Here is a 27929-nt window from a genome sequence, read left to right on the forward strand (position 1 = left end):
AAACAACTAGTCGTTTTTCTCCTTTCAGAAAACAAGTGTGCCAAGTGTGCAGGTAGGAGGGACGCAGTGCTGTGACGCAGTTACGCAGTCGCGAGAAGTCAAACCGTACTTTCTCTTTCTTTCACAAGGAAGAAGGGACAGAAACTCAGAAGGAGACACTTTGGAGAACGAAAATAAGTCAGGTAACTTTAGTGCTACAGCAAAGTTCGCGTAACACAGTACGATTCAGCTTAACTTCACTCCTGTGTATTAATCTCTTTAGGTATACTTAAAGAAAATGAAAAGTTTATTTATGTATTTTTAGCTAAGTCGCTTTTCTGCTACATGCTAACCAGACATGAAGCTAACAAGTCAAGTTGAATGCCTCAATGTGACAAAGTGTTAATAAAAGCAGTCTAAATTTTGCTAGCTGTCCGTTTTCAAACCGTTGAGGTGGGACTGAAGAAGATTAAGGAAGTGAGGCAAACTTGTCTCAAAATAACGCCAACGTGTGGTTAGTTTACACCTAATGTAAGGAAAGCAGTAGGTTAAGTAAACCATAACGTTATGTTCGATTTGTGTGCTAGAAGAAGATGGCTGGATACGCCGGTGAACCCTCTGAACTTGGAGAGGGTGGGGGAGATGGGCCGGTGACAGACGAAACAGACGCCAAGCCTGACCGCAAAGGGAGATTTCTGCTATTTGGGAGGTGACTTCCTTTTTATTGCTTCTAAACATGAAAACCAGTTAACCTTCGAGGGAAAAAAAGGTCATAAGTTTGGGCCCTAAAAATAAACTCAGTATAACGCAAATAATCTACGTACTGTAATAATATAGGTATTAAGCTGTGGGTTTTGCTTTCATTATTATTCCCTCACTCATTTACAAGGTGTGTGTTCATTTACTGTGGTTGTATCAAGATAAGGTACATGTACTGGACACTTTGTTAGGTACACCATACTAGTACTGGATTGGACCTTTTTTTCCCTTCAGAAGTGCTTTAATTATGGAAAGGTGCTTGAAACCTCCCTCAGAGATTTTGGTCCATATTGACATGACAGCATCACACAGCTGTGTAGGAGATTTGTTGGCTGCACATCCATAGTGGGACTCTCACTCTGCCGCATCCCAAAGGTGGACTGAGATCTTGGGGATCATCTCAAGTTCAAGAAACCAGTTTGAAATTATCTGGATTTGTGACACAGCACGTAATTGTGCTGCAAGAAGCCGTCAGGAGGTTATACTGCAAGCATAAAGGGATGGTTAACATCCCTCAGATAGGCTGTAGTGTTGAAGAAATGTTAAGCTGGTGAGCCAGTGTGAAGGTGAGAGATGCTCTTCTACCTAAATTGATTGTTACGAATGTTATCAGCTTGACGGAGTCTGGCTGACCTCATCTAACCTCGCTGGATAGTTTCTCTTTTTTTGGACCTTCCTCTCTAAACCCCAGAGACTGTCGTGTGACAAGATCTCAGTAGATCAGTAGTTGAAATACTCGGACCGTCCCATCTGCTACCAGTAACCATGCCACATTTAGTCACTTAAGTCACCTTTCTTCCCCGTTCTGATGCTCAGTTTTGAACTTTAGCAGATCATCTTGACCATGTCTACATTCATAAATGCACTGAGTTCCTGCCATGTGATCGGTTGATTAGATGTTTGCAATAACAAGCAATTGAGCAGATGTACCTAATGAGGTGGCTGGTGAGTGTGTAGTTTTTAAACCATCCTATCATCTGTAGCATAATCTATGTCTGTTTTAATTTGCTTATATTTTTCTGGTGATATTGTCACCTGTTATGATTTGTTTGTGTTGGATGTGCAAACTTTCTTTTCTTTTTTTTTCATGGTTCTTCCACATCTGTATATGCCCCACAGATCTTACAGTACACACGTCATAACACATAAACATAGCAAGCAAGCTCGCACTTTGCATAAAATTAAAAAGAAGGTTTTTACAGAATAGAATAACAAAAGTTATAACAAAACTCTGTTTCTGACTGCTTCAGTATTCCTGTAGATACTATTAGAATTGGTTTGCAAGTAATTTGTGGCTCGTCTTTTTATTTCAATGGTAGTCTTCTGTTGAAATTTGCTTTATTATTCTCTAATTTAGAAAAGAAATTAAACCCAAAGTGTATTGATTTAAATTACTCAGACATGTATTTGCTCATTTTCTCAAGTAAAACTATTGTGGTGATTAAACCACTTCCACATAGGATTTGTGTCCACAACCACACAGTTATTTTTGGACCACACACAGCCGAGCACTCTCAGTAAGATCCTGGATTCAGTATCTGAAGGTGACTGTGGTTTCACAGCTAATCAAAACCTAAAAAAGTAGACTGTAAAAATACCCTTGATTTTACACAGCGACCTGGTTTTGAATAGCCCAATTAAGGCAATGGGTCACAGAACATGAAATCAATCTTAAGTCTAATTCAGGGACAGGGGTCAGTCCTCAAGTGGCTTCTCAAAATTAGACCATAGCTGAGGCCAAAATCATTCAAAATGTGCATTCATTATATTATGGAGTGTGGGCCTTTTAACAATATGCAAATTTGTTTTGTAAACTGATCACTGACACAAAGAGCTGTTTATTCCAGTCTTACTCACAAGGTGGCACTCTGGACCTTTTTAATGGAGAAGTATAAAGTACGGCAGCTGTGTTTTCCCTCAGACACTGGTAATCAAGCAAAAAGGCTCTGCGCTCCGTCTGGAATTTAGATTCTTACCCAAAAATATCAAGATAGCAAGCAATAGAAGATGTAAAAAATACTATATTAAGGAATTATTAATGAAATTCACATTCATTTATTAATCATTTGTAGTGTGCTTTGGTGTTCATCAAAGGAATATCTTCTTGGAAAGAAATATTTTCTTTATTTACTTATTTATTTAGTTGCCTTTTGTCACAAGTGTAGATAACAAGTATGAAAATCCATACAGGTAGATTCTGTACCTGTCAGCAGAGGAGCTACTTGTTGCCCTGTCTGACCTCAGCAGGGAGAGCGAGGCACAGGGGCCATGTGTGAATAGGCCTTTAGAAAGCACTGGTGTGATGGTGAGGTTGCTGACTCAGGGGCCTCACAGTGCGCCGCCCCAGTCAGGTCTCCATCCAGAACAGAGAGCATGTCAGTATCCTAGCACACAACCAAAAATTACGCTTCCAGGTTTGGAGAAACTTGTTTTTTTGTGAGGGAACAAAAGACACAAGACGAAAGCAACGCATTTCAGATGCAGAGTGGCGTAGCGCTTAATGACGAACCCAGGTAAGACAGACGCAACGGCCTCCTATTCCGCTCGACTGTCTTCCTGCTGTACCTGCAGTGCCCAGGGTCTCAGCTCTTTGCACAGCCTCGTGCAGTTGTTTGGTACAGTTGGCACAATTTGGAAGTGGGAGGGGGCTAGAAAAAGTTCTGGATCACATGTTTTTTTTGTTTGTTTTTTTCTAATATGGCTGGGCAGCCTGTGAGTGAGTACGCAACACTGTTGGTACACATTGCTGTGCATTGTTCCCATGCTTGAGTAAGCTGTTGACTAGGCTCTTCTGGAAAAAGCCTTGATTTTGTGAGTCCCTAATGGGTCACTGTTGGCTAAGCTATCTGGATGGATATTGTAAAGAATGGAAATATGACAGGTGTGTGAGAATTACCACTCGTGGAGGATTTCTTCTTGCTCAGTATAGATTGCTGTTTTTATGATTTTTTTTTTCCAATTATCTGCGTTAAACAAAAATGTTCTAGTTTCTCCTTAAATCTTCCTTTGGATTTCTGCAACCAACTTTGGCCGTGACTTTAATGCCTCATTTGGAAATGTATGTACCCTTTGGTTTCTAAGTAAGTAGTTCGTGTTGTTTTCAGTTTAATGTGTGTTACTTGTTTTGAAAATTTTACTTAAGGATCATTCATTTGTAGTATTTTTTTGTATTTAAATAGACATCTCAGCTGCAGGAAATTTTAACTGAGAGAAATTTGACAAACTGTTTTAGCCGTGCAATATAATATAACTGTTTTTTTATTGTCATTGTATAAAAGCAGGAAGAATAAGGATGGCCAGACGCGGGAGCAGGACTACTCTTCTGAAAGCCATTACAGAATTGTTTCACCAACATTCCAGTATAAGATGAGCCACCGGCGAGTGGGAAAGTGCATCATCATCAATAACAAAAACTTTGATGAAAAGACGGGTATAGCAAACCTTACTCAAACGTATAAATTCAGTTTGGCTCAGTGTTATTGCATATTGAGTTTGTAATGTAAGCGTTCTTTTTTGACAGGGATGAATGTACGCAACGGCACGGATCGAGACGCAGGCGAGCTTTACAAGTGCTTCAAGAACCTGGGCTTTGATGTCATTCTTTACAACGATCAGACATGTGAGAAGATGGAGCGTCTTCTCCGAGAGGGTAAGTCATGTCATATAGATAACGAGACTTTTCTTTTTTTTTTTACATTTTTCTTTTTGTTGTGATGGTGTTTCATATTTAATATTTAGATCCAAATGTAGGCACATATTTTCTTTTGTAAGCCACTGTAGTTGACGGAAGGGTTAGCAGCACAAAGGGTATTATTTAGTTACATATAGTTATATACTAGTAATCTGGTGCCTTCTAATGTGTAAAACAGGGAGGCCTTTGGTCATATACACCCTCTTTGATATTTTGTGGGCCCGCGAAATGAAACTTCCTTCTCTGTCATTGTACAGATATTTAACTACACATTTAGTCACTTAGATATTTTTATATTAGAAAAATGAGCACAAGTTCAACATTGCGTGTATGTTTTTCAACATGACAAAGAAATGCTGCTTTAGTAGATGAAAGAAATGTGTCAGTATGAGTCTTAAATTGTAAGAAGCAAATGTGTAAAATTACAGAAATCTATTATTTACTTACTTAAGTGAAATATGAATGGTGATAGGGAGATCTCTATCAGTAGGAAAACCTGTAAAAAGTACAAAACTTGTGCTCTCCTTCACATTTTTCAAAGCCATCCAGTAGAGCTGTTCAATATAATGATATCGGATGACGATATGAAAATGTCTATCGTTTCATTTTACGCTATCGTTTGTTTTGTGGTGTCGCAAAATAAACCGTTTACGGCAATATTTTTTCATCGTTTTGATGGTCACTGTAGTGGTTTTATTAATTTCCTAAAGTTCTCACTTTCTCTTATATTTAAAATAACCACACTACGGATGGACAAGCCACTATTTTTACGCGTTGTCATTAGCAACGTGTGGCGCCACCATCCTTTGTTTATTTTCCACATAAACCTTTCACAATAAAGCTGAAGATCCTGTTGAGATTTTTCAAAATAAACTGAAATGATGACAAACTAAAGGACCTGTCAAAACAAAGTGAGGAACTTATTTTTAAACGAGGGGCCACCTCTGTTGCATGGACATGGTTTGGTTATGAAAAGTCTGACACGGACCAGAAAACTGTACTATGCAAATTATACAGGAAACCAGTCCCCACCTCACACTCAAACAAGGCTCTTCTACCTCCTATGCTAGAATCATGTGAAAGAGTACGGAGAACGTTTATGTCAGGTGCTCAAAATAAACCTTGGACTTAAACGTTAAAACAGGCTTTTCTCAGCAGCACGCCGTGTAATAAATACTCATAAAGAAAATGCCTAAAAATGTATAGTTTCATGCATTGGTCAAAACACTCGACTCCAGTTACACGACACCCAGCTGAAAACACTTCACGTAAGCTGAGTTGCCTGAGATTCACATAATTTACAGAAAATGTAACATTTTTCTGATATATATCGTTGTCAGGACGATAAATGTCTTATATTGGGATATGAGATTTTTGGTCATATCGCACAGTCCTACCATCCAGTGGCCTGGATTAAAGTCTTCCTTGGCCTGATTCTGCCTTATGTTAGACATCCCTGTTGTAAAATGACCAAGATGTGCAAGTTTAAATTAATAATTCTTGTTTCTTAACAACCACCACTGGTATAAAAGTAACACATCCTACTACTAAATTTAGCCAGATGTGTCTCTAATCAAAGTAACTGGAAGTCCAATAACCAGGTTTTATGATCATAAGACTATATGAACCTGTCATGTCAGTGATGCTGATAAATTTCTTCTTATAACAAAGGGCTCACTGGCATATTAAATATTTTGATGGGCTGCATTATAAATCATTCTTTATCAGTTAAATATATAACTTAGCTGAAATCTCAAATTCACGCTAAATAAACTTCAGACGTAACTATTAGGGACTGACTTTATTCATTGATCTAGACAGGTTTAACAAGGCCTGAGTCGAGCTAGGAGTTCAGTGTTTGTTTGTTTGTGTGTGTGGTTCAGCCTCGGAAGAAGACCACAGTGACAGCTCGTGTTTCGCCTGCATCCTGCTGAGCCACGGCGAGGAAGGAATGATCTACGGCACAGACGGAGCCATGCCCATCAAAACGATGACCTCGCTGTTCAGGGGGGACAAGTGCAAAAGCTTAGTGGGAAAGCCAAAACTCTTCTTCATCCAGGTGTGCATGGTTCATACTTGATTGTGTGACTAAAGTCTTTTATTGTAACAATAGCAGTGTTAAGTTACAGATTTGTGTGAACTTCTATTTGCTACTTTTCACCCAAATGGGCAGTTTGAACAGTTCTTTGCTGTGGAAATAGGTGAATTTGGCTTATCTCAGCTTTTAAAAACAGTTAATTTTGAATTGCTTCACCAGGTCATCGATGAGAAAACTACTCAGGATCACAATGAAATGTCATTTCATTTACTTCACCAGGCTTGTAGGGGTTCAGAATTTGATGATGGTATACAGACAGATTCAGGTCCACCAAATGATGCCCTGGAGACAGATGCAAATCCAAGACATAAGATCCCCGTAGAGGCTGATTTCCTCTTTGCCTACTCCACTGTACCAGGTAAACCTGAAATCCCAGTTTAAACAATATATTTTTCCTTACAGTAAAATACAATTGGTATATATATAAGTGGAGAAGCATTTCCTGAAGAGTTTAGTTTGACTGATTTCTAGTTTCATTGCTCACTAATGATGCTTATTTTCCAGGATATTACTCATGGAGGAATCCTGGGCGTGGCTCCTGGTTTGTACAGGCGCTCTGCAACGTCCTGAACGAGTTTGGAAAACAGCTGGAGATAATGCAGATCCTGACACGGGTCAATTACATGGTGGCCACCAGCTTTGAGTCCTGGTCTGAAGACCACCGCTTCAGTGAGAAGAAGCAGATTCCCTGTGTGGTCTCTATGCTGACAAAAGAACTGTATTTCAACTGACTGCCGATCCACCTGACTGTACTGTAATGGTGACACAGACTGACCGACTGACTAACTAGACTGACTAGACTAGACTGTTTCAGGTACTGATTAAGCAGTCAAAGCATTCAGGGATGATTCAGGCCTGGCAGGACGCTTCATATTTCATGCACATATGACATTTTGCATGTGGACTTGGGGCCGAAAAGCACTACATGAGAAACAAAAACATTACAGTGGCACACGGCGTTCATGTGTTGATAGTGAAACTTCTTCCTCTTCTTCACATTCTTCCATTTCTTCAGAATAATGGTGTCACATTTGATCTGATCTTCGTTGACAGGCGTTGTGAAATATCCATGTTATTCTACCAGCCCAGAAAATTTGCTGCCAGGTTTTGTGGGTTTATAGAATCGTCTATACGTCACACCATTTCCAGCATTTGCAGTAGATGTTTGAAGGGACTGAACCCTATGAACACGGGCAAGCAAGGATGGGCAAAAGTTGGCTTTTGGTATTATACGACTCCCAGTGGAAAGACATCTTGTCATTTTGACTGATCTAATATGATTTGAAAAACTAAATTAAGCCCCTTTTAAGATTCATTAGGCAGTTTATAGAAATCTTCAGTAGGAAACTGAAATGAGTGATTACTAGAACTTTGATTGCTGTAGGAGTGTTGAGGGACCTGCCTTCATTACAGACCCTGTGCAATGAATTGTTAAAGAGAAAAATGCCTTTTAACATGACTTAGATCATTTTCAGCTATCTGTATTTTAAAGTTTCTACTGTCAATTGTCAGAAAAAGAGACAAAAGAAAAGACAAACAGATCAGAAACATGTCAACCCTCTTGCCAAAGGCTTCTTGTCTCAGCCTTCCTAGCAAGTTTTAGTTTGTAGCAGAAAGCTGGTATCCTCAGGTTCTTTAATGTCCACGAAGTGGGTAAATGTCATGTTAATTTCATATCCATAGTGGTTAGGAAGATGTGATTGTTTGCTGTGTAATGATTAGTTCAGTGAGGTTTTGGGTCAAGTGCATAGCATAGAGTCCGCCCTATTAAAAACAAGGACCATTTTACCACTGTTCTCAATGTAATGTTGAAGGCTTCACTTCTTTAAACTCAAATAAGTTAATCTATGCACCATTATGCAGTCAAAAAACTGTAATGGATTCTGCTTGTTATCTTTAGAGTTCTTCTTCAATATTTTTACTAAAGAATGAAATAAATGCTGTATGATTATAACACTAGATAGACAAAAGAATGTCCAAAGCTGTGTTGTAAATTTGTAAATATCATAGTCTTAACTTGAACTCAGGTTAAGACTATGTGCCTTAAGCACAAATGCCAAATCATTTTACTGAATACATTTATGTTCTCTGCTTATACACTACACAGTAGTAAACTATCAGTCTCATACCAAATCTCTTTTATTCATTTTTTTAAACTGTTGCTATGCTTTCCTTATGCAATTAGGACATATAACCACCACAAGAGCTCATGACCAAGACACCAAAGACCCTAAACTCCCCCAGTTAGGGTATTAACTTGTCCCAGACCTGAAGTGGGCTCTGTACCATTTAAAAGCATGGCCTCTGACTTAGAGGGGCTGATTCTCATTCCCATCACTTCACACTTGAGGGGTCGAGTGTGAAGTGATAGGTCGCTCTACGGGTCGCTCTGCATTCCTGCCCTTAAAGATAGGTGGAGTAGAGCCACCACCTCTTCATATAGCAAGGAACCAGTTGCCCGGGGCAAACCCAGGACTCTGGGGAGATTACATCTCTTGGCTGGTTTGGGAACAACTTCGTGTCTCCCAGATGAGCTGGAAGAGGTGGTGGGATGAGGGAAGCCTGGGTTTTCTGCTTAGAATGCTACCCCTGCAATCTGAACTCTGATAGGCGGCAGAGAATGGATGGATGGTACAGACAAATTTCTAAACAATTTAATGAATTAATTAATTTGTTTCAACTTAAACAAAGTTTGTTTCTGCAGATAATGTGTTATTGAGTGTTTTTAATTACAAAGGCAGCTATTACTGACATTCTGAACATACACACGCCACATGTCCACAATCTCGCTTTTTCTAAAAGGTTTTTACCATAATTCATATAACTGCATGTCTCAGTACCTTAGAGGGGGAAGTTCAGCAGTTGGTTTCATTTTGTTTTAGCTTTTTTATGCTTTTTTAATTAAATAAATATATTTTATTATTATTTTTTTTTTAATCAGGATGGTATTCCCCATCCGTGTCCATTGTACCCACAAGTGTTAAATCTTCTCAACACATGGATCTGTGATGAGCGATGTAGTGCCTAACCTGTGCCAAAAGGAGTTTTTGCTCCGCTTATTGTGGAATGGAGTTGAAAAAGGGGGAAAATGTGTTTAGGGGTAGAAATTTTAAATGCTTTCAGGTTTTAAATGCTGTTGTCCTCAGGAATATATTTGAAAAGATTTGGGAAAATGAATGACTGAATTCATGATTTATTTCTTTTTTATTTGGGGCAATACATTATTTAAACAACTTCAAAATAAAGAAATGCTCATGTAAACAGTTCATTGTATTAAACTTACACACTTTATAATGTAGTGAAGTCTGTATCATTTGTCTTGCACATTTGTAAACAGACCCCATTGAAAACATTGTTTTTTGGTAGGATGGTGCTTACATACATACAAACATATTATGAAGTCACTGGGTATTTTTAAATGTTTCCATGTGTTTCACTCAGTGCTCACTTAAAATTTGTACTTGTATTGGTAAAAACATTCCAGGATCAGAATGGATATTAAAGTTTTTAAAAACATTTCTCTCATTGTCATCTTAAAAACATAAATTTTTTTTTTTAGGTCGTGAATGTCAAACCATAAGACCTGCAGACCAGCAGTGCCCTAGCAAAGTCTAATCTGGCTCACTGAATGGGTTTACTGTATAAGCTGTGAAAAGCACAGAGAAGGAGGGGCTCATTTTTGGAGCTTTTGTATTTCCCGCTAGGAAGCATGACTTATGTTGTGATAATAGTTGTTCACTTTGCTCATTTCAACCAAGCCAAAGATCTGAATCACCTTACTGATAACATCATGCCTGTGGCATCCTATAATGAGATTTTTACCGTAAGTCAATCTATGCTGGAACATCTCTTTGAATTATGAAAACAGTTGGTTAAAAAGCGGATGAACTACTAATATCATATTTTCTGTAAGACAACTCGGGTGATTTTTTTTTCTACTATTTTCAGGTTTGCATGTGTGTGTTTAGTCCATGAACTAAAATCTGCAATAAAAATGAAAATAAACTCTTAACACTGATGTATTAATCATTCAAACCTAAAAATAAAATAAAAATCATTTAAACTGTAAATGCAGTAAAACCATACCTGGATAGAAAAACACACAATGGAACACTATCAGTCATGGATTGGCCTCCCCAGAGCCTGGATGTGAAAGTTATTGAACCAATGTGGGATCATCTTGATAGAGAACGGAAAAAAAGACAGCTAAGACCCTAAGAAGACCTCTGAACGTCCTTCAGGAAACCTGGATAATGATTCCTTTAGAGCAGCTGAAGAAATAATGAGAGCATAAGAAAGCTTGCTTAAGAAAGTTGAGGCTTTATTGAAAAATCAAGGTGTTTCAAATATTGACTTTCAAGCTTATTAGAGTTGAACAAACTTCCACTTTTCCTTTGCCTACTTAATTTTACCATGTATGTTTGCATGTTTCGATAAATTGTTGCACTAATTGTTTAATTGTTGTTTCAATAATCCTATTACATCACATACTGGTTATACATACCAAAGCTTATTTAACTCTAAAGATATGTAAGCTCTGGTATGCATACACGTGAATGATGGTAAACAACATGTGCAGTAAATCTAAAACAGAAATGCTTTAAAAATTACTTCATACTAACATAGACTTGCTTGTAATCAGGGCTGCGGTGCTGTATCAACAAAGTAAACAAAGCAAACGACTCACTACTGGTACTAGTCCATAGCCCGGGGGTTGGGGACAGGAAAGGACAGAGCAGGCTGTACCTGCTGTGGAGGCTTAGGTCGTTTGGAGTGAACGGCCCACTCCTAAAGACCTTCTATGACTCTGTGGTGGCCTCTGACATTTTTTACAGTGTGGTCTGCTGGGGCGGCAGCATCTCTGCAGGGGACAGAATGAGATTGAACAGGCTGATCCGATGGGCCAGCTCTGTTCTAGGATGCCCTCTGGACCCAGTGGAGGTGGGGAGTGACAGGAGAATGGTGACTAAGCTGTCATCCCTGCTGGAGAACATCTCCCACCCCGTCCAGGAGACTGTGACAGCACTGAGCAGCTCTTTCAGTGGCAGGCTGCAGCACCCACGATGTGGGACGGAGAGATTTCGCAGGCCTTTCCTCCCCACTGCTGTCAGACTCTACAACATGGTGTCTGCAGAGGCCCACAGATGTGCAGACAGACACACACACACACATCCCATACACATTTGTAACTGCCTCCCTTTCTCCTTGATGTGCAATGGCACATGTTTATCTCATTCTATTCTATTGTTTTTCTCTTCTTTCTCTTAATTTTTCACTGTTCGTGTACTTTCTGCCGTGACCAAAAATTTCCCACGTGTGGGACTAATAAAGGTTTATCTTATCTTTTCTTATTTCTGGGTAAACTCATAGCTTGCAACATCTTTTCAGTGACAGGATCGTAAGATCTGATGAACAACAATAGACTGATGTAAGACTTAGAAGCTGTTTAATCTTGAAGTCATCCATTTCAGTCAGGTCTGGATCAGCCAGTTTCAGTGTCTTAGAAATTCCAATTTCACACAAAAGAAAGAGATTAAAGAAGTAATGAAAAGCTAAAGAGGTGTTTTTAATATCTGTCAATCAAAGTTCTAACCAGAGGTTTCTGCTTTGAGGTTTAATCTAAACACTGGATCTTGTTAGTCAACTAAGAATCGATTTGTCATTCCACTGCACCAGGAAATGCTCCATTTGTTTTCAGTAAGGAAAAACAGGCTGTGCAGTAAATAAAGTGGCTCAAGGTACTGGTAAACACCACAACTTGATTTTCAGGGTATTCTCCCCTTTCGGTATTTCCCCCAAAATATGTTTGGTATGTCTGGGCACTCTACTCTGTTAAAATATTGTACTGTAGGTACCTATTGTGTCACATGTGAGTAATATATACCTCACACAAAGAGGTTTTGAAGCAAGCTGTTACCTCAGAAAATGTGACTGTTTCTAGATCCTGTTAAAGATATATCAAAGAACATATGATAATGCTATTTAATGCCAGTGAGAGAGATATACATTGAAATTCAATGGCACAAGCTGGGCTCTTTACTTTATGTCTACCTGAATATTACTTTCCTCAGCAGTGATGTTGACCAGTTTCTAGCTCCTCTGTGGCCTCGGGCCATCTACAATTCACTTTGCGTCATCCTGTCTCTTGTTTATTTGATCCTTTCCTGTTCTAGTCTTTATCTGAAGTTAAAGTGGCCAAGGATTTAACACCTGAGCAGATTACAATTTCAAGAACAAGTGTAGTGAAATGTCTTGGATAGAAATCAAACTGTAGGCAGAGCTTTGTTTTCAGGCATGCCAGGCACTAAATCGGTCACAGTGATAAATGTTTGTGCAAGAAAAGGAGGCCAGTTCAAAAGTTCATAACATAGTGTGACATCAAAGAAAAGACACTAGAATGAGGATTTATTTAGTTGTTTATTTATTTTTGGTGTGAAGAAGAAAAACATTATTAAACAAAACATTGTTAAAATGTTTCACTTGCAAATATCTTTGTGCTGAAAACTAAACTGTCAATGTATTAATCAAATACCTAATCTAATATTTTTAAAATGATTTTTAATTCTAAATTTCTAATCTAAGTGCACCTCTCCATGAATTGCACCATTTGCTTCCCCAGTTGACAGCAGGAGGTTAGCTAGCAGGGGCACCTCGCCTCGGGAAGGGTCTCCCAAGGCAATCTTGTCCTGTGTGAGGAGCCAAAAGCAAGAATGATTCATAACAGCTCTATAAATACATAAACAACCCAGAAACCTTGCCATTAATAGGGACACCAGGTCCCTGCCCTGGAACAATACCTGGAAGAAGTGGCCTTTGGTGAGTCTCTGGTGCCTGCCTGGGCTGACTCTCTTGTAAGCCCATTACTTGCAGAGGGAGCTGCTGAGTCGTTGAGTGCTTTTAGATGAGATGACACTCAAAGTCAGAGGCCTTGGTAGGCTGATTCCTAACTATTAAAATTAGCTTTAAGGATATTGTGTATAGCTTGAGAAATTAATATAGACTGGTCCATCAAACTTTACAGCACAGCTTCTTGGATCAGCTTCCTGTTTTGGCTGAGAGGGGTGGTTGGGGGTCTGACTGTTGCGTATGTATTCTTTGTTTATTTTTCCTAAAGAAGGGAGATTTGATAATGCTTTCCAACTTCGAGTAGATGAACTTTCCGAGCCTCTGTGGAAAGGTCTCTGGGAGGGAACTTGGAAGTTTGCCCGGCCAGTCTGTATGTGGGTTATGAGTATTAGAGGTGATCACTGTACAGCCTTTGTGAAAGCATGAAATGATCCATGGTGGCTGTTAATCTCCTCCAGAGTTGTCCTTTGTCAAGACTTCTGTTCAGAAGTTGTTAGGTTGTTGTTTGGTATTTGGCATGATGATACAAATGGTTTGGATGAAAATTGCTGTTTTTTGATTATATATACAAAATCAAATTCTTCCTATTTTCATTTTTTTAAACTACACTACTGACCAAGTTCAGGTGGGTTCAGCATATGAAAGCAGTCCACTAGTGCAGATAAATAGCAACAAATGCAAACAAAATTATAAACTAATCCCAGATGTCAATCAGTATTTGTATTGTATTCTTTTTACTGAGACCCAAACACTTAAAAGTTAAAGAGAACAATAGACATACTGTTATTTCCACCTGCATGGCTGCCAGTTACTGGCCGCTATGCCTCTCTTTGCCACTGCAGGTGCTGCTGATGTTTCAAAAGCATTTTCTGAAATACATACAGGCAGAAAATATGAAGAAAATTCAAAGAAAGAGTTCAAGAACTCCAGGTAAAAGAGGTCCAAACACCATGAAATGAATCAAAGTCATTGAAAAGTCTTCTTGAAAAGTGGACGCGCCCTACGTCAGCTGTGCCTTTCCCACCAACTTTGCTAATACAGAAGTACAGTACTTACAGAAGTGCTACTAAAACCTCACTAACCAGAGGCAGCACAACCACAAGGGCTCTTATTGCCCCCCCCCCCCCAACTGATGTAAATGCTTTCTTGTCAAAGAAGGGGAGGCTTGGGTTAATATATGTCACCTACTGCCTCTACTGTACTAGTGCCTTAAAAACTTTGAACACAAGAAGTTTTCTGGCAAAGATGGTCAAAAAGACAGCTGAACTGTCAGATTTTCTGAAGAGTTATTCCATGTCCTACTAAACATGAAGCCCCTAGGAGCTCTATTAATACCAGCCTGACACTGGCCTTGATGCATGTGTGAGAGTACTTGTGACCCACATGCACATTTGAAGTAGTTTGTGAAGTTTTTGAAACATGGACAGTGCCTAATTATTTATATATCAAGTGCACACATGAGTGCCTGCTGCCAGAAAAAATTCAATTCATCCTGTTAATACCTGTTTAAAAAATTCTTGCCATGACCCAGGACCTTCATGCCAGGTACAAATGGCTCGTGCCCTATGGCAGCTGGGATTGGCTCCAGCCCATCCATTCATCCACCAACTCAAATTCTTATAGTTTAATCATAGCAACAAATTTTCATAAAAACTACATTTATTTGAGCTTTCTGTAAACAAAACAAACTGATGATGGCTCTGTATATTAAGTGTACATGTGGTTCCCTGGACTGCAGCAGAGTAAAACTTCTATTTCGTTAACTAGTCCAATAAATCATACTGGGTGTTAGGATGATAATCTGAGTCACATAAGCATTATGTTATTGATTACATAGTGACAGCTGCTTTGTGCACATTTCATCCAGTCAGCAAACAAGTTATTATGAAGATTATATGTTGACATAAGTCCCATTAAGTTTTTATTTTTTGATTACATAGATAAATTGTTTATCATGTTGTTGATGGGGTAATTATCAGGAAATCCAATAATCCCAATAATCAATTTTTTATTCAATGACAGAGCTAGATGGACAGATTGTGGGGAATTCCTTATGTTTTGCATTAATGCATTAAAATGTCTCCCTATGACAGCTGGGATAGGCTCCAGCGTTCCCCCGCGACCCTGAAAAGGACAAGCGGGAGCAGATGGATGGATGGATGGATGCATTAAAATGTTTCCAAGACTGTCACTGCAACAATCACAGGCCATTATTTATTTTTTTCTGCTGCTTTCTATTTAAAAAGTGTCAGGCTTTTCTCAAATCGGGTCAGGGCGCTGCTTCTCTTAGCTGTCTGTATGTGTTCGTATGTGTCTGTGATTCCTCCTGGAGGAGAAACACCTTCATTCCCATCCAGACCATTGCCCTTGCAGGCATCGGTCTCAAGGGATTGAGGGATAAGGGTCTGATTCGGTCTTATAATGCTGGGAAATGTTGATTTGCTATTTAACAGATGCAGCCCCCTTGACCTAAATGAACCTCACTCCAGCAATTAACATGAGACATCATAGGAAACATCTGCAAAGTCTGCAACACACATCTGGCCCTGCTAAGCTACATAACATTAAACATGTTAACAACACAAAAGCCATATTAAACACAGACTACTTTAGGCCCGGAAGTAGGATTCGTCACGTCATCACTTAACAATCGGATAGCTTAATGATTACAGGACATCAGACTACTTGTTCTTATTGTGTAATTATAAAGAAGTATCATACAGAAATAAATAACCTGAAGTTTCAACAAAAACATTCAACATTCACACTTTCCCTCATTCACAGTAGTGCTGTCCCACACTACAAATTTTGTTATTGATCCAATAACAAGTAAAAGGTTAGGGTTAGGGGTTAAGTTGCTCTGCATGTGTGTATGGTCAGAAGGGGGCCTATTTCAATAAAGACTTAATCAATCTTAATCAATGTGACCTGTTAGGGCTTTTATGCATTTTGCATCATGTTTAAGATAACTGGATTCACTAGGAAAAAAAGATTTGTGGGTATTGGCAAAATAGAAAAAAAAAGCCACCTCAGCTGGCTCCTTTCGATGTGGAGCATCAGCCACATAGCAGGGCTACTCTGAGCCCCTCCCGGATGGCCGAACTTCTCACCCTATCTCCAAGGGAGAAGCCAGCCACCCTTCGGAGGAAGCTCATTTCTGCCGCTTGCCACTGCCAAGACTGGCAATAGCTGTAATGCTTTGAGCATATCTTCTTGGAATCGCCTCTTCCGAGAAGGTGCACTTGAAGTTGTCACTCCAGTAACCAGAAATTCCAGTTCATATTAGATTTTTCCGGTCACTGTAAGAGATAAAAAAAACAAAACAACCTGGCTTCTTAAACAGTTGCGCAGCTTGCCAGAGAGAGTGCGAGGTGAACAGCTGTTCCACAGGTAAGAATACTTATGCTGTACTTGTGTTGCAATTAGTAGTTTTTCTGTCTTTGTATAGTTTAAAGTCCATTCAACAGCAAGTTAGTGAGATAGGTTAATGCTCTTTATGAGTTCATACTTTGAATTCGCTGATTGTAAACGACTCACTTTCCTCCCTCTTGTGCTTGCACATGGGCATTTTTTCTCAGTGTTTAAATTCAACGACGTTTTTCTTGACATAAGCTTTGTGTTTGAATAGATTTTGCCTTTATGTAGTGCATTTATAGAGGAATGGGCATAATAAGGATAGTTTTTTAATTTTTTTTTGAAAGGTTGAGTTTCAGAGAGTGATACATTCTCATGTTATCATCTTCATCTTTTCAAAGGTTTGGTGTAAAAATGAAGCCAGGTATTGTATGAGATCTGGGAAACTTGATGGGTGTTTTTTGTTTTTGGTGCTGGTATTTCCTGGTGTTTTGTCAGCGCTTACGGTGTATTAGAAAACCTGTTTTTGCAGATGAGCACAGAAGGTTAATCTGACAAAGACAGAATCTAATGTACAAATCTGACACGTTTATTAACAGCTCATTTCGTCAACTTGCAGGAATTAAAACTTTTCAGTTCTTACATATTTTGCTGGTATTCAGCAAAATATGTAAGAACATACAAACATAGAACTGGAAATACAGATTTTGTTATTTTGTTAATAAGGCGAATCTTTAAGGTCACCTTTATTAAGCAAAAAACTACTAAACAGCCTTTTTGTTGCCCTCAGTTAGATGCAGTTTGTTCTATGGACCTCCCAAAGCAGTGACAGAAGTAAGAGCTGGATACCTGCATAAGTCTCCTCCTCCAAAACTGATGACAACAGAGGTAATATAACCCACTCAGTGATCCAGTAATTGTACTTATATTTGCAGTTCTTTGTGAAAAGTACAAAACATTGTTTAACCTTTTTTTTTGCAGAAAGCATGGAAGAAACGTTTCTTTATCCTGTTCAAGCTCAGTGACACAGAATATCAGCTCAAGTACTTCAGAAGAGAGGAAAAGGACAAGGCAGCTGGAGAAATAGACTTGTCACAGTAAGTTCTTGCATAACACTTTAAAAGCTCACCTTAAGCCATTAAGGTCTTTGAGAATGTAAACCAGCATACTTTTCTCTCCTTTGTTTTCCAGCATATTCTTTCACCAACACAAATGTGTGTTGAACTTTTAAAATACCAAATCTAAAAATACAATTTCATCTACATACATGTTAGAATTTGAAGTGGCACGATGCAAATAGGGCAGCTCTGCTTTTGAGGGTTTAACTTTTTTCAATCGCCCATCAGGGTCTCACTGTTGCATGTGAGTCCGCAGCATCATCCAAAATGGAACTGGATCCAGAAAAACTTTAAATGCTCCCCTTCCTGTGTGCTCTTCATCAAGACTACGGAACGGGAGTACTTCCTTGTCGGGGAGAACAGGTTAGTCAGCAGGGCTTTATGGGCTACATAAAGCTGGCATGCATTTTATTACACTGTCCTGTAAAAGTTCTAGGCAAACCCCAGTGCAGATTGTCATGTGGCGTTTTTCTGTTTCTTTTGTCTGTTGTGCCCAAGTACTGACTGCTGTTGTGTGTATGGACTCTTTTCAAAATAAACTACAGTCATTTTGTTATGACAATGTCTGACTCATCTGAAGTGTGGATAAAAGCAGCCAACTTTAATGGGTGTAACTTTTTCAAAAGAGATTGGTTTATATTGTTTTCTTTGGGGGGGGGGGGGGGGGGGGGGGTTTCCTGCAACTTTCATAATATGTTCCTGTAAGAGTAAACTGCATTAATTTGAAAGTCAGCAATGGCAGAACCAAGACAACAGGCTTTCAATTACACGTTCTCACCTCCCCCCTGCCCTTCACACCCTATTACTATTTTAGGAGGTTTCAACAATCAAAAAGACACCATAATGCTGCTTTCTGGTTTAGTAACATTTATCATCTGGTGCCCCTTTTTACTAAATTGTTATTATTTCCACTCTGCGTTTAGTTTTGGTATTGAATTTTAAATTAAACCCAGTAGTTGTCATTTGTGGAGCCTAAAAAGACCTTCATTGGTATCCTTTATTCTTCCAGCGACGATGTGGATGGCTGGTTCTCTGACCTGTTTGATGCAATGAAAAGCCGACCTCATCAACTCTCCTCTTCAGGGGTACATTTAACCTTTTTTTTCATAAAAATAATAAATACAATTTAATTATATGCAGTGTTTGCTTCTTTTGTCACTGACTTGGACTATCCTGCTCCTACAGGAGTTCCCTTATAAGCAGGCAACGATTGAGGTAAATACTCAAAATCTACTTGGCGATATCTACTCAACACATGCACAGCATCTGAGGAAAGCTTTGACATTAAAAAAAAAATACATTCACTTCACATGGAGTCAGTATCTGGTTACCTCAGCTTAGTTAAGACTGTAAACAGCTTGCCAGTTAACAAAATCCACCTACCAGCAGCTATCCGACGTATATCTTATTCGAAATCTGTATAAAAAATAAAAAGTCACGTTTTTATTATCTGTCAGAGTATTTCGGGTTTACAGAAAGATAATAAACTGTACGTTCAACAAGTTAATCGCCTGCAAACTCCTTTGTTTCCAGTCTTTGTGTTGAGATAAACAAGCTATACTACTTCTATGTTTGATCTCTAGAAAAGGAAGCAGATAACCTTGATATAAATATACAGTGCCTCCTTCTATGACAAAAATAACAACAAAAAAATCTCTTTTTTACAGGTAATTTCAAAACCACTCATCAGAAAGACGAATTCTTTCGCAGAGGCTGAAAAGGTTAGTCACCAAAAGCTCTGTGTTAATTTGCCTCATGCTTTCTCAACCAGAAAGCATCCAAATGCTAAATTATATCCTAATTTTTTTTTCTTTCTGCAATTTTCTTTGTTCTTCCAATCCACGCTTCTCAATTGCATAAAATATTTTTTATGGGGTTTGTCTTATCAGGACAATGCAAATGTTTGAATGTGTGCGTGTGTGATTTTACTTGTCAGGGATTCCTAAAATTCCGGTCAATGTCCGATCCGTCCTCAAACACTTTGGAGAATGTCACTGAAAAACCCGAGGTGCAACATCTTCACTTGACTTTTCGTAGATAGTAAACAAAATTACCTCTCTCCATTTGAGAATTAGACTTGACTGTATGCATTATTGCTTTGCATCTTACTCAACAGGAGCAAGCGGATCCTAAAAGACGCGCATCTGAGCCTGAGGAACCAATCTATGTAGTTCCAAGACCACAAAAAGTACAACTGGGATTAAAAATTATTTTCATTGCTAATTCTTTGGCCTGATCAATCATGTGTTTTCTCTATAAAATGACAAATAGAATATGTTCATGTTAGAGTTTTCCAAAGTCCAGGTTTGAAAAAAAAAAAAGCAGCACAAAAACTAAAGATAAACAGTTTCGTAGCATATGTGACAAATGATGAATCACATCTTTGATCAAAAGTACAGTGACTAAGACTTTTAGTAAAACCAATTTCTTTTTTCTAATTATGCACAGAATGTGAATAAAGATGGACCACCAAGTGGGGAACGACGCAACAGTGTGGAAGCATTGTAAGTATTAATTAATGTTTCCATTGTCATACAGACTTCTTTAAAACATGTCATAATGTTTGTTCTCATTTAGATATGAAACAATGAGTGGCTTCAAATATATTGAAGAATCAGCTCAGCCAGAGTAAGCATACAGAATTTTTTAAGATAATGACAATAATAATGATAGGTAACTGCTTATGGTTGCTGAAAAGGTAACCGTACCAAATGCCTCTAGGGACCATGAAGTTGAAGACGCTAACAAAAGCACGCTGATGAGGACCGTCATTCAGACCTTTGACAAAATGAAGACACAGGTGTCCCCGCTGCCACCGTTTGCTGAGGAGCCAGATGATGACAACAACAGGTAGCTCTCACGCAGTTAGTGGTCCTATCTCTGTTTGGCTTGTTTACTTCAGTCTTCTATATCAGTGCCCTGGAGCCCTTCGTGACATGTGTTGTGAGCACCCTACAAAAATAATAATCACAGGTAACTGTGGTGCCACGGGCACAAACACCTTGACAACAACCAGACTTATTTTTAGCGCACGGAACTGTTTACACTCCAGGAAGAGGCAAGAATTTATAAAAGGCAGCGTTTCAGAGCCAGTTTAGCAACAAATGTGCTTGACAACATGAAACATATCTTCTTATCTTGGGAAAGAAGTTGTGTCTCAACTCAACTCTGCCTCTACACTTGGACTGAACATCTTTACTGATTCATTTACAGTTAGGCTGTGAATGTGTGTTATGGCACAACTGAAAAAGGCCGATATATAAGCTAAACATATCAATTATATATCTCTCAGATTGGGTGAAACCGTTTAACATAATCTGTGTTATCTGTACGTGAATCCAAAGGCGCTTTTAAACTACACTTACTTGTGTGCATTATCTACTGTTGATGTCTGTTACAGATTATTTACACAAATTAATTTTTTTAAGTCCTTTTGCTTCTTATGTAAAAGCCTCTTGGCTTGCGTACAATAAAAACATTGTGAAAAGGTCAACTCGGGTAGCTTGCCTGGTAAACTGTCTCTTTTGTTCTGTCTTCCTGCCCTCACCCACAGCCGATCACAACAGATTTTTTCTGTTAAAAAGGAGTTTTTTCTTCCCACTGTCGCCCAGTGCTTCCTTATAGGCGAGTCTTTGTATTATTTTACAGTCTTTACCTTACAGTATAAAGCGCCTTGAGGTGACTCTTATTATTATTTTGCACTCTACAGACAGAATTCAATTAAACTGAATTTTGTCCTGTACAAATATTTTATGCTTTTTGCAGAGGATTGGGTTCCTATACTGCAAATCACTCACTCGTCATGATGTCTTTCTTAATAAATAAAAAGGAATCCCATCAAACAATACAAGGTTTCATCATCATCCTATATTTAAAGCACTGACGACAAACTGTTTCTTTCTTGCATTCATGCCTTTCTGTTTAACAATGATGTTCTTTGTGCAGGCTGAGGCTAGAAGGAACTAAAAATTTTAAGTGCGTCAATCTGAGGTGGAGTCTTAGATTTTGTTTTTCCTCTGCAGAGCAAGTTTAAACCAGTCAGTTTGATCTCCCCACGCTGATCACCAGCGCAACAGACCGGTGTTTCTTGCCTATTCCAGTTTTTAGCCATTATCTCCTGCTGCTGTTTGCCTTACTAAAATTTCTGTGATACTGACCTGTGTAGTAATTATTCCATTTCACACCAATGTGGCTAACTGGTGTGCTGCAACACTGAAAGATTGCTTCTGTACTCCCTGTCTCTACAGTGTGGTATAAAAACTCCACTCCTCCACTGCTTCTACATTTCGCCTTTTTGAATGTTTTGCCTCGTCCATGCTGCATTTATGACACATTTGGTCCTCTTTTTTGAGTAACTGCAAAAGACACTATCATGGGGGTAAATGTGGATGTCTGTCCATTCCAGACTTGCAATACAGTGCCAATGACTGTTGTTGTATGCATGCAAAGTGTATGCAGCCAGACTACACATTTACTAATATCTGGTGTTTTATCTCCTTATGCTATACAGTAAACGCTGGTCTACAGATTTAAGCAGCAGCTCTAGTGACCATGGTGCCATGTCCCCTGTTGAACTATTGGATTCATCTGAAAAAAATGACTCCAATGAGAGGTGAGATTAGACAGGAAGTTGTTTTTTTTTTTAAATTCAGTTTCATAATAAGCAAACACAATGTGCCAGTAGGTGTTAACCTGTATTAGGGATAAGTTGCTTTACATGACACATGGACATAGTAGCATTTTAAAACCCAACTATAGCAATGTCTGTCATATAAAAATAAAAAAGTTGTCACCACAGTCTGACTTAACCAGAATTGAATGCTGACATGTTAGACTGGTTGGCGTGGTTTCTGGAGATTTCTACAAGAAGGCGATGACAGCTGGTGATAAGCAGTCTTTCAAAACAAAACAACAACAAGTCATTGAAGTTTTAGCCAAGAATTTAAATAGGTTATGTGTAAGAGTCCTGCCTGTTATCGTTTTCTTTTGTGTCTTCATGTCTATGCATGTCCCATGTCTCCATTTCAGTGACATCATGGTCTATGCTGAATGCTTTTTTTCTAATATGGGACCTTTTAATGCCTTTGTCTTACTTATTACTCTTCTCTTCCTGGCCTATATTTAGTCTGTGTGCTTCCCCTTTGCTTTTGTTGTTCACAGGTTGCGATCTTCCCCTCATTTCACTTATTGTTAACTAATTTGATTAAAACTGTGTATTTTTCATAATGTTTTTTGGGGGGAAATTTGTACAATTAATGAGTACAATAATATAAATACGATTCAAGTTGTGAGGAAAGGTAGCTGGATGGTTAGATTTAGCTTTAGCTTTAGATGTACTTCTCTTACGGGTACAAGATATAACACTCCCTAATAAAGCTTTTGTTGTCTTTTAATTTTCTTTCAAGTATTGACAGAGAGATTGATGTGAAAGACATGTATTTCAGAAGGCAGTGCACACTAACTGAAGTAAATGGACAATCAAGTTATAAACGTGATATTAAAGCATGAAAGATCACACAGTTTGAACTGATTTGAGTCATACCTTTAAAGATTTGATAGAACAATGGATGTTGTTGTCTTTGTCTTTCTTTCAAGCTCTGACCACAGAACAGAAGAGCGGGATATTATGGTGAAACAGGCAGACCTTAAAAACTACCTGACCCTAACAGAGGTGGATAGGAAGCCCAGGTGGGTTTATCAAAAATCAGGATGAAATCCAACAATCCTCAAACTGAAAATGTATTCACATAGGACTGCTTTGAGTCAGATAACTGAGAAGCCTGGTCTAACTGGAAGATGTAGTGTCAAATGTTTGACTAAATGCTTTCCAACTTGTTAATATTTATGGAAACACAAAAATCTCAGACATTTGTGTCATATTTACTCAGGTCTGTTGATCAGGTTTCGTTTAATCCTGTGTATCACTGGCAAAGCTGGCCACAGTTGGACTGTTTGTCCTGACTTGCGCTTTTACAGCTGACGAGGCTTAATATTGTTTATTCGTGGCATGTTTGATTTTATTAGGCTATTTCTTGTGTCAGTTTAATTGCTTTTCTCTGGTATGTTTGTGCTGATATTTTGCGTGCCACTGAATAGCGGTCTCATCTGTTCATCCAACATCTAACATGCTAACTGAGACCTGTAGAATCTCAGATGTAGATCTTGTGTTTTTTGTCATTTCTTGGAGTGAATTTGCTTGGACCTCCACTCTTTAGAAGACTGAGGCATTGCGTTAACACACAAATGCTCATGAAAACTGCCAAAGCTGCTTTCATAACATGCTCAGACTTGCTGATGATCAAGTGCATACGATTATAGGCACCTGGCCTCTAATGAAATGAAATGAAATGCCCATGGAAGCAGTAAGCATGCACTTAAATTTTTAAAGGACTGTATACAGTCCTGTGAAAACCTTTTTCTGCGGTATGCTAAATAGAAGAGCCAGAAGCTACAGAGTGCTTGGAAAACTCAAACCTCTCTTTGTGTATGTGTGTCAGTGTGTCTGGGTGGACGGGACAGCCACAGACCGTGTGTCTGTTCCACAAAGGCGACCAGATTCTGGCAGTTAATGACCTGCAGGTCAGCACTGTGGAGGAGTTCACCACGTTTATCAGCAAGTCACTCAAGAATGAGGTATGCTCATAACTTGCAATCAACCAAATGACAACGCACTAACAGATTATAAGAGTCCATGATATAGATGTGTTAATTCATGCATGCATTCAGTCTATCTGAAAAGCAAATCTACTTTCAGGTGAAAGTGACCCTCCTGCGTCAACCTAGAAACCAGCAGCTGCACCTGCCAAACTTCACCTGCACTGATTGGCAAAATGCTAATTAGAAATGAGAAATTTCATTCTTCTACAAGCCAGCATGTGTTTATATGACCTGTGCTGACCACTTATGATAGCTGACAGTATTTTCCCTTCCCTTGCTTTTTTTGTTTTGTTTTTAAATCTGTCACCAGTTTACTCAACAAATGAAGGATGAAAATCATTTTGCACCTTGCATAAACCATATTTGTGACCAGATAGATGTGATCTTCTTTTGGACAAGTACTCAGTGTATGTTTCAGTGCTTGTTTAATTAACTGCAGATAAGAGGAAACTGTCAAAAGTTACCAAAGAAGGAAACAAAAGGCAGACATTAGGCAGAAAAATAGTTCCTTGTGCTGCATTAAAGGTGCCTTTTCCCAGGCTGATGTCAGTGTCTGCAAGATATTAAATTGTACATGACATGTTGTGAAGAAATGGTGTAAATATGTCGATGAAAGTAAATATTGAGCCTATTCGAATGTCTTCAAGTACGATGTCAAGTACTTTTTCCTAACATCACCTACCCAATTGTGTGTTTTCGATTGTAAGATCACCAGAAGCACCAGCTAACAGATTTAACCTAAAAAGTTACGGCTGAATTCTTTTTGACAAAGTTATATATTTTGAAAATATACACGTGTGCATTTAAAGTATTAAAATCCCATTTTATTATATTCCTGTGGCTTAGGAAAGCCAGATATCTAATGTGAATGCTATCACCATGCTGATAAATCTCTGGTTTACCTTGTAACCACTGAAGTCTGGTGATTGAGAGCCGAGTACCAAAAATCAAACCCACGTGCAGAGAACCCAAAGTGGAGGCGGAGGAAAGGGTTTAACAAAGGTTTATTAGCTAGCACAAGGATGATGTTTACAATGGCCCTTGACTTAAGGCTTGACACATGGGGCGTGGGGGTCTTGGCTAGGAGAGAGGGATAAAGTAAGGGGACAGGTCCAAGAAAGCAACAGCAGCTGGCTGGTGATTAGGTACGCACTGGAAGAGAGGAGAGCAGTGTTAAAGCAGTAGCCAATGAGGAGTTCTGGAGAGCGTGGAAGCTATTGAAACTGTGCAGGTGGGAGATGGAAACATTGAAGGAGAGGTGGTGTAGTCCGGGTGGGTTTGGTGGTGTGTGTCAGCTGTCCTGGGCGGTGAAGGTCCCGTGGTAGTGTAAGGGCAGGAGGGCAGGCAGGTGAGGCAAGGAGATGATTCTGAAAGCAGGCGGGTTAACCAGATTTCCAGGATAAGTTATTCAGTGTGATGTAATTCCCAGGAGCAACTAGAACACAAGATTGCAAGGTTAGTAAAGCACTTGAGAATCATAGACATGAAGCGTGAGGCCTGGTTACCAACATGGGGTTGTTGAGGAACTGGCAAGGAAACAGTGTCAGCAAGCAGCTTGAATCTCCAACCTAATTGCCTCAATCAGCTCCAGGTGAGGGAAGCTGTAGGCCCTGCCCATGGGTGGATACCAGGGAGGTCCAGACCTTCAGCAGAACTTTACAGCCACACACCCAGACCATGACACAGAGATTCTTTGTATGTATGCAGTGATTACATGAGTGCACTAATAAAATGCTGGCATACATTAATTTTTTCTGTTTGGCTTTTTTTTTTTTTTTTAACGCAAGGATTCCTTGATAGTAAGTCAAAGCAAGTAGGAGATGAACAACGAAGAGACCATTAGCTGATGTCCTCAGCACCTCGGGGAACATTAATATGTAGACAGAATCGTGTTGCTTCACCTATTTGTGCTGTTTTGAGACATGTAGTAGTGACTCAAATAACTGAGGACACTTGCACACTTTACTTTGTACTTGGTTGTAATCTTTTTTGTATTGTGCCAAATAACCAGCGCCGTTCCAGGTGAAGGTCCAGCATTAAATGGACTTTATCTGCAAGGCCTGTTCCCTTGAACTGCTGCAAACCAGTTTGTTCAGAATCGATTCATTCTTTCATTTTTTTACGCAAAAATACTGTTTGAATGTGGCAGCAGAAATTGAGACTCATCACACCAGGTAATATTTTTCTAATGTCTGGTTGTCCAGTTTTGGTGAGCATGGTTAAACTGTTTCTTCAGTTTCCTGTTAACTAACAGGAGACGTCCCTGGTGAGGTCTTCTGCTGCTGTAGCCCATCTGCCTCGAGGTTTGAATGTTACTTAAATCACCTTTCTTCTCAGTTTGAACTTCAGCAGGTCATCTCCACCATGTCTACACGGTCTAAATGAATGGTGTTACTGCCATGTAACTGTATGATTTGATATTTCCACAGCATAACACATAAAATAAAATGAGAGGGAAGAGGGACAGGGAATGAAATGCCTAATGTCTATATATATATATATATATATATATATATATATATATAGACATCCATCTATTTTTTTTTTGCCAAAAACTAACATAAGTGGTTAAATTTAAAAGCTGTGAATTAATATTCCAAGCAGCTCTTCTGAGTGCTTTTATGCAAAGTGGTGATGTGGAAACCAAATTCCTAGATTAACCTCCTAAAACCCGAACTCTTCCACAGCATGCATTTTTTAATTTCTCTTTGATATTTGGGCATATTGGGACCCATTGAATGTAAAAACAAAGAATCAGCAGATTTGTTGTTTTTTTTTAACCTGATTTCTGTTCCTAACAAAAATGAGAGCCACGTATGAGGATATTAGTTATAAATTTTGATGGAACAGTGGCAGTATAATGTCCTTGTAAGTGGATATCAGGCCCTTGTAGAGAAAAATTTAGTATTTTGGTCTAGACAACCCAAAATGTGATGTCCACATGTGTGGACGCCAGATCCTAGGAGGTTAAAATTGTATAGATAACTTGCACCCTGCAGTGTGCTACACGGTGTTTCTCACATGGTGGAATCTACAGGACACATTTCTGAAGTGTTCAGCTTTTGTTTTTTTCCTTTTCTCTCCTCCTACTCTGGTATCTGATGCTCAAAATACACATGCACCCTGAAACACCTTAACACATGATAAGACAGATGGTTTAACTTAAGGACGAACAAAATCAAAAACCATCTCTGTACTGCATGTCTGCTGACCCAGAGATAAACTCCTGAAAGACAAGACCGAAGACATCTTAAAAAAAAAAAAAAAGGGCTTACACTCACCTGGCATTCCCTCCTAACACACTGTAAGTGGCTGCAGAGGTTCATCAGTATGGTAAAATGGTAAATGGCCTGTATTTATATAGCGCTTTACTAGTCCCTAAGGACCCCAAAGTATGAATCACAACATAAGATTCAGCAGTGAATAT

The 27929-nt window shown here is 39.0% G+C and overlaps 2 protein-coding genes across 6 annotated transcripts; both read left to right on the top strand.

Moving 5' to 3' along the window:
* The first annotated feature begins 63 nt into the window (after positions 1-63).
* casp7 (caspase 7, apoptosis-related cysteine peptidase) lies at positions 64-10539 on the top strand. Of its 5 annotated transcripts, none has more exons than XM_082544803.1 (7): positions 64-182; positions 567-688; positions 4017-4168; positions 4259-4387; positions 6313-6488; positions 6747-6885; positions 7032-10539. In XM_082544803.1, the coding sequence occupies exons 2-7, from the start codon at positions 573-575 to the stop codon at positions 7256-7258; spliced, it is 939 nt and encodes a 312-aa protein (XP_082400929.1). In that variant the 5' UTR covers positions 64-182; positions 567-572; the 3' UTR covers positions 7259-10539. The 5 variants fall into 5 exon arrangements, with proteins under 5 accessions (XP_082400929.1, XP_082400928.1, XP_082400930.1 ...); XM_082544802.1 differs by having other exon boundaries at positions 80-182; positions 4020-4168; positions 6687-6885; XM_082544804.1 differs by having other exon boundaries at positions 81-182; positions 4020-4168.
* A 5507-nt stretch (positions 10540-16046) lies between these two features.
* On the top strand, positions 16047-26250 carry LOC309712295 (pleckstrin homology domain-containing family S member 1-like). Its single transcript, XM_082542989.1, has 17 exons — positions 16047-16763; positions 17129-17151; positions 17518-17615; positions 17709-17824; positions 18074-18208; positions 18855-18930; positions 19031-19060; positions 19513-19566; positions 19782-19853; positions 19962-20033; positions 20294-20349; positions 20423-20473; positions 20567-20695; positions 22356-22457; positions 23441-23533; positions 24343-24478; positions 24600-26250. The coding sequence occupies exons 2-17, from the start codon at positions 17142-17144 to the stop codon at positions 24684-24686; spliced, it is 1317 nt and encodes a 438-aa protein (XP_082399115.1). The 5' UTR covers positions 16047-16763; positions 17129-17141; the 3' UTR covers positions 24687-26250.
* Positions 26251-27929: the final 1679 nt, after the last annotated feature.

Source organism: Aulonocara stuartgranti (genome assembly GCF_965226115.1).
Source record: "Aulonocara stuartgranti genome assembly, chromosome: 8".
NCBI classification, from domain to species: domain Eukaryota; kingdom Metazoa; phylum Chordata; class Actinopteri; order Cichliformes; family Cichlidae; genus Aulonocara; species Aulonocara stuartgranti.

Coding starts and splice junctions, on each gene's coding strand:
- casp7 (XM_082544800.1), top strand. CDS start 573: ATGGCTGGATACGCCGGTGAACCCTCTGAACTTGGAGAGGGTGGGGGA. Junction 4,388..6,312: donor GGAGCGTCTTCTCCGAGAGG/GTAAGTCATGTC, acceptor TGTGTGGTTCAG/CCTCGGAAGAAGACCACAGT. Junction 6,886..7,031: donor TGCCTACTCCACTGTACCAG/GTAAACCTGAAA, acceptor CTTATTTTCCAG/GATATTACTCATGGAGGAAT.
- LOC309712295 (XM_082542989.1), top strand. Junction 20,350..20,422: donor CGCAACAGTGTGGAAGCATT/GTAAGTATTAAT, acceptor GTTCTCATTTAG/ATATGAAACAATGAGTGGCT. Junction 20,474..20,566: donor GAAGAATCAGCTCAGCCAGA/GTAAGCATACAG, acceptor AAATGCCTCTAG/GGACCATGAAGTTGAAGACG.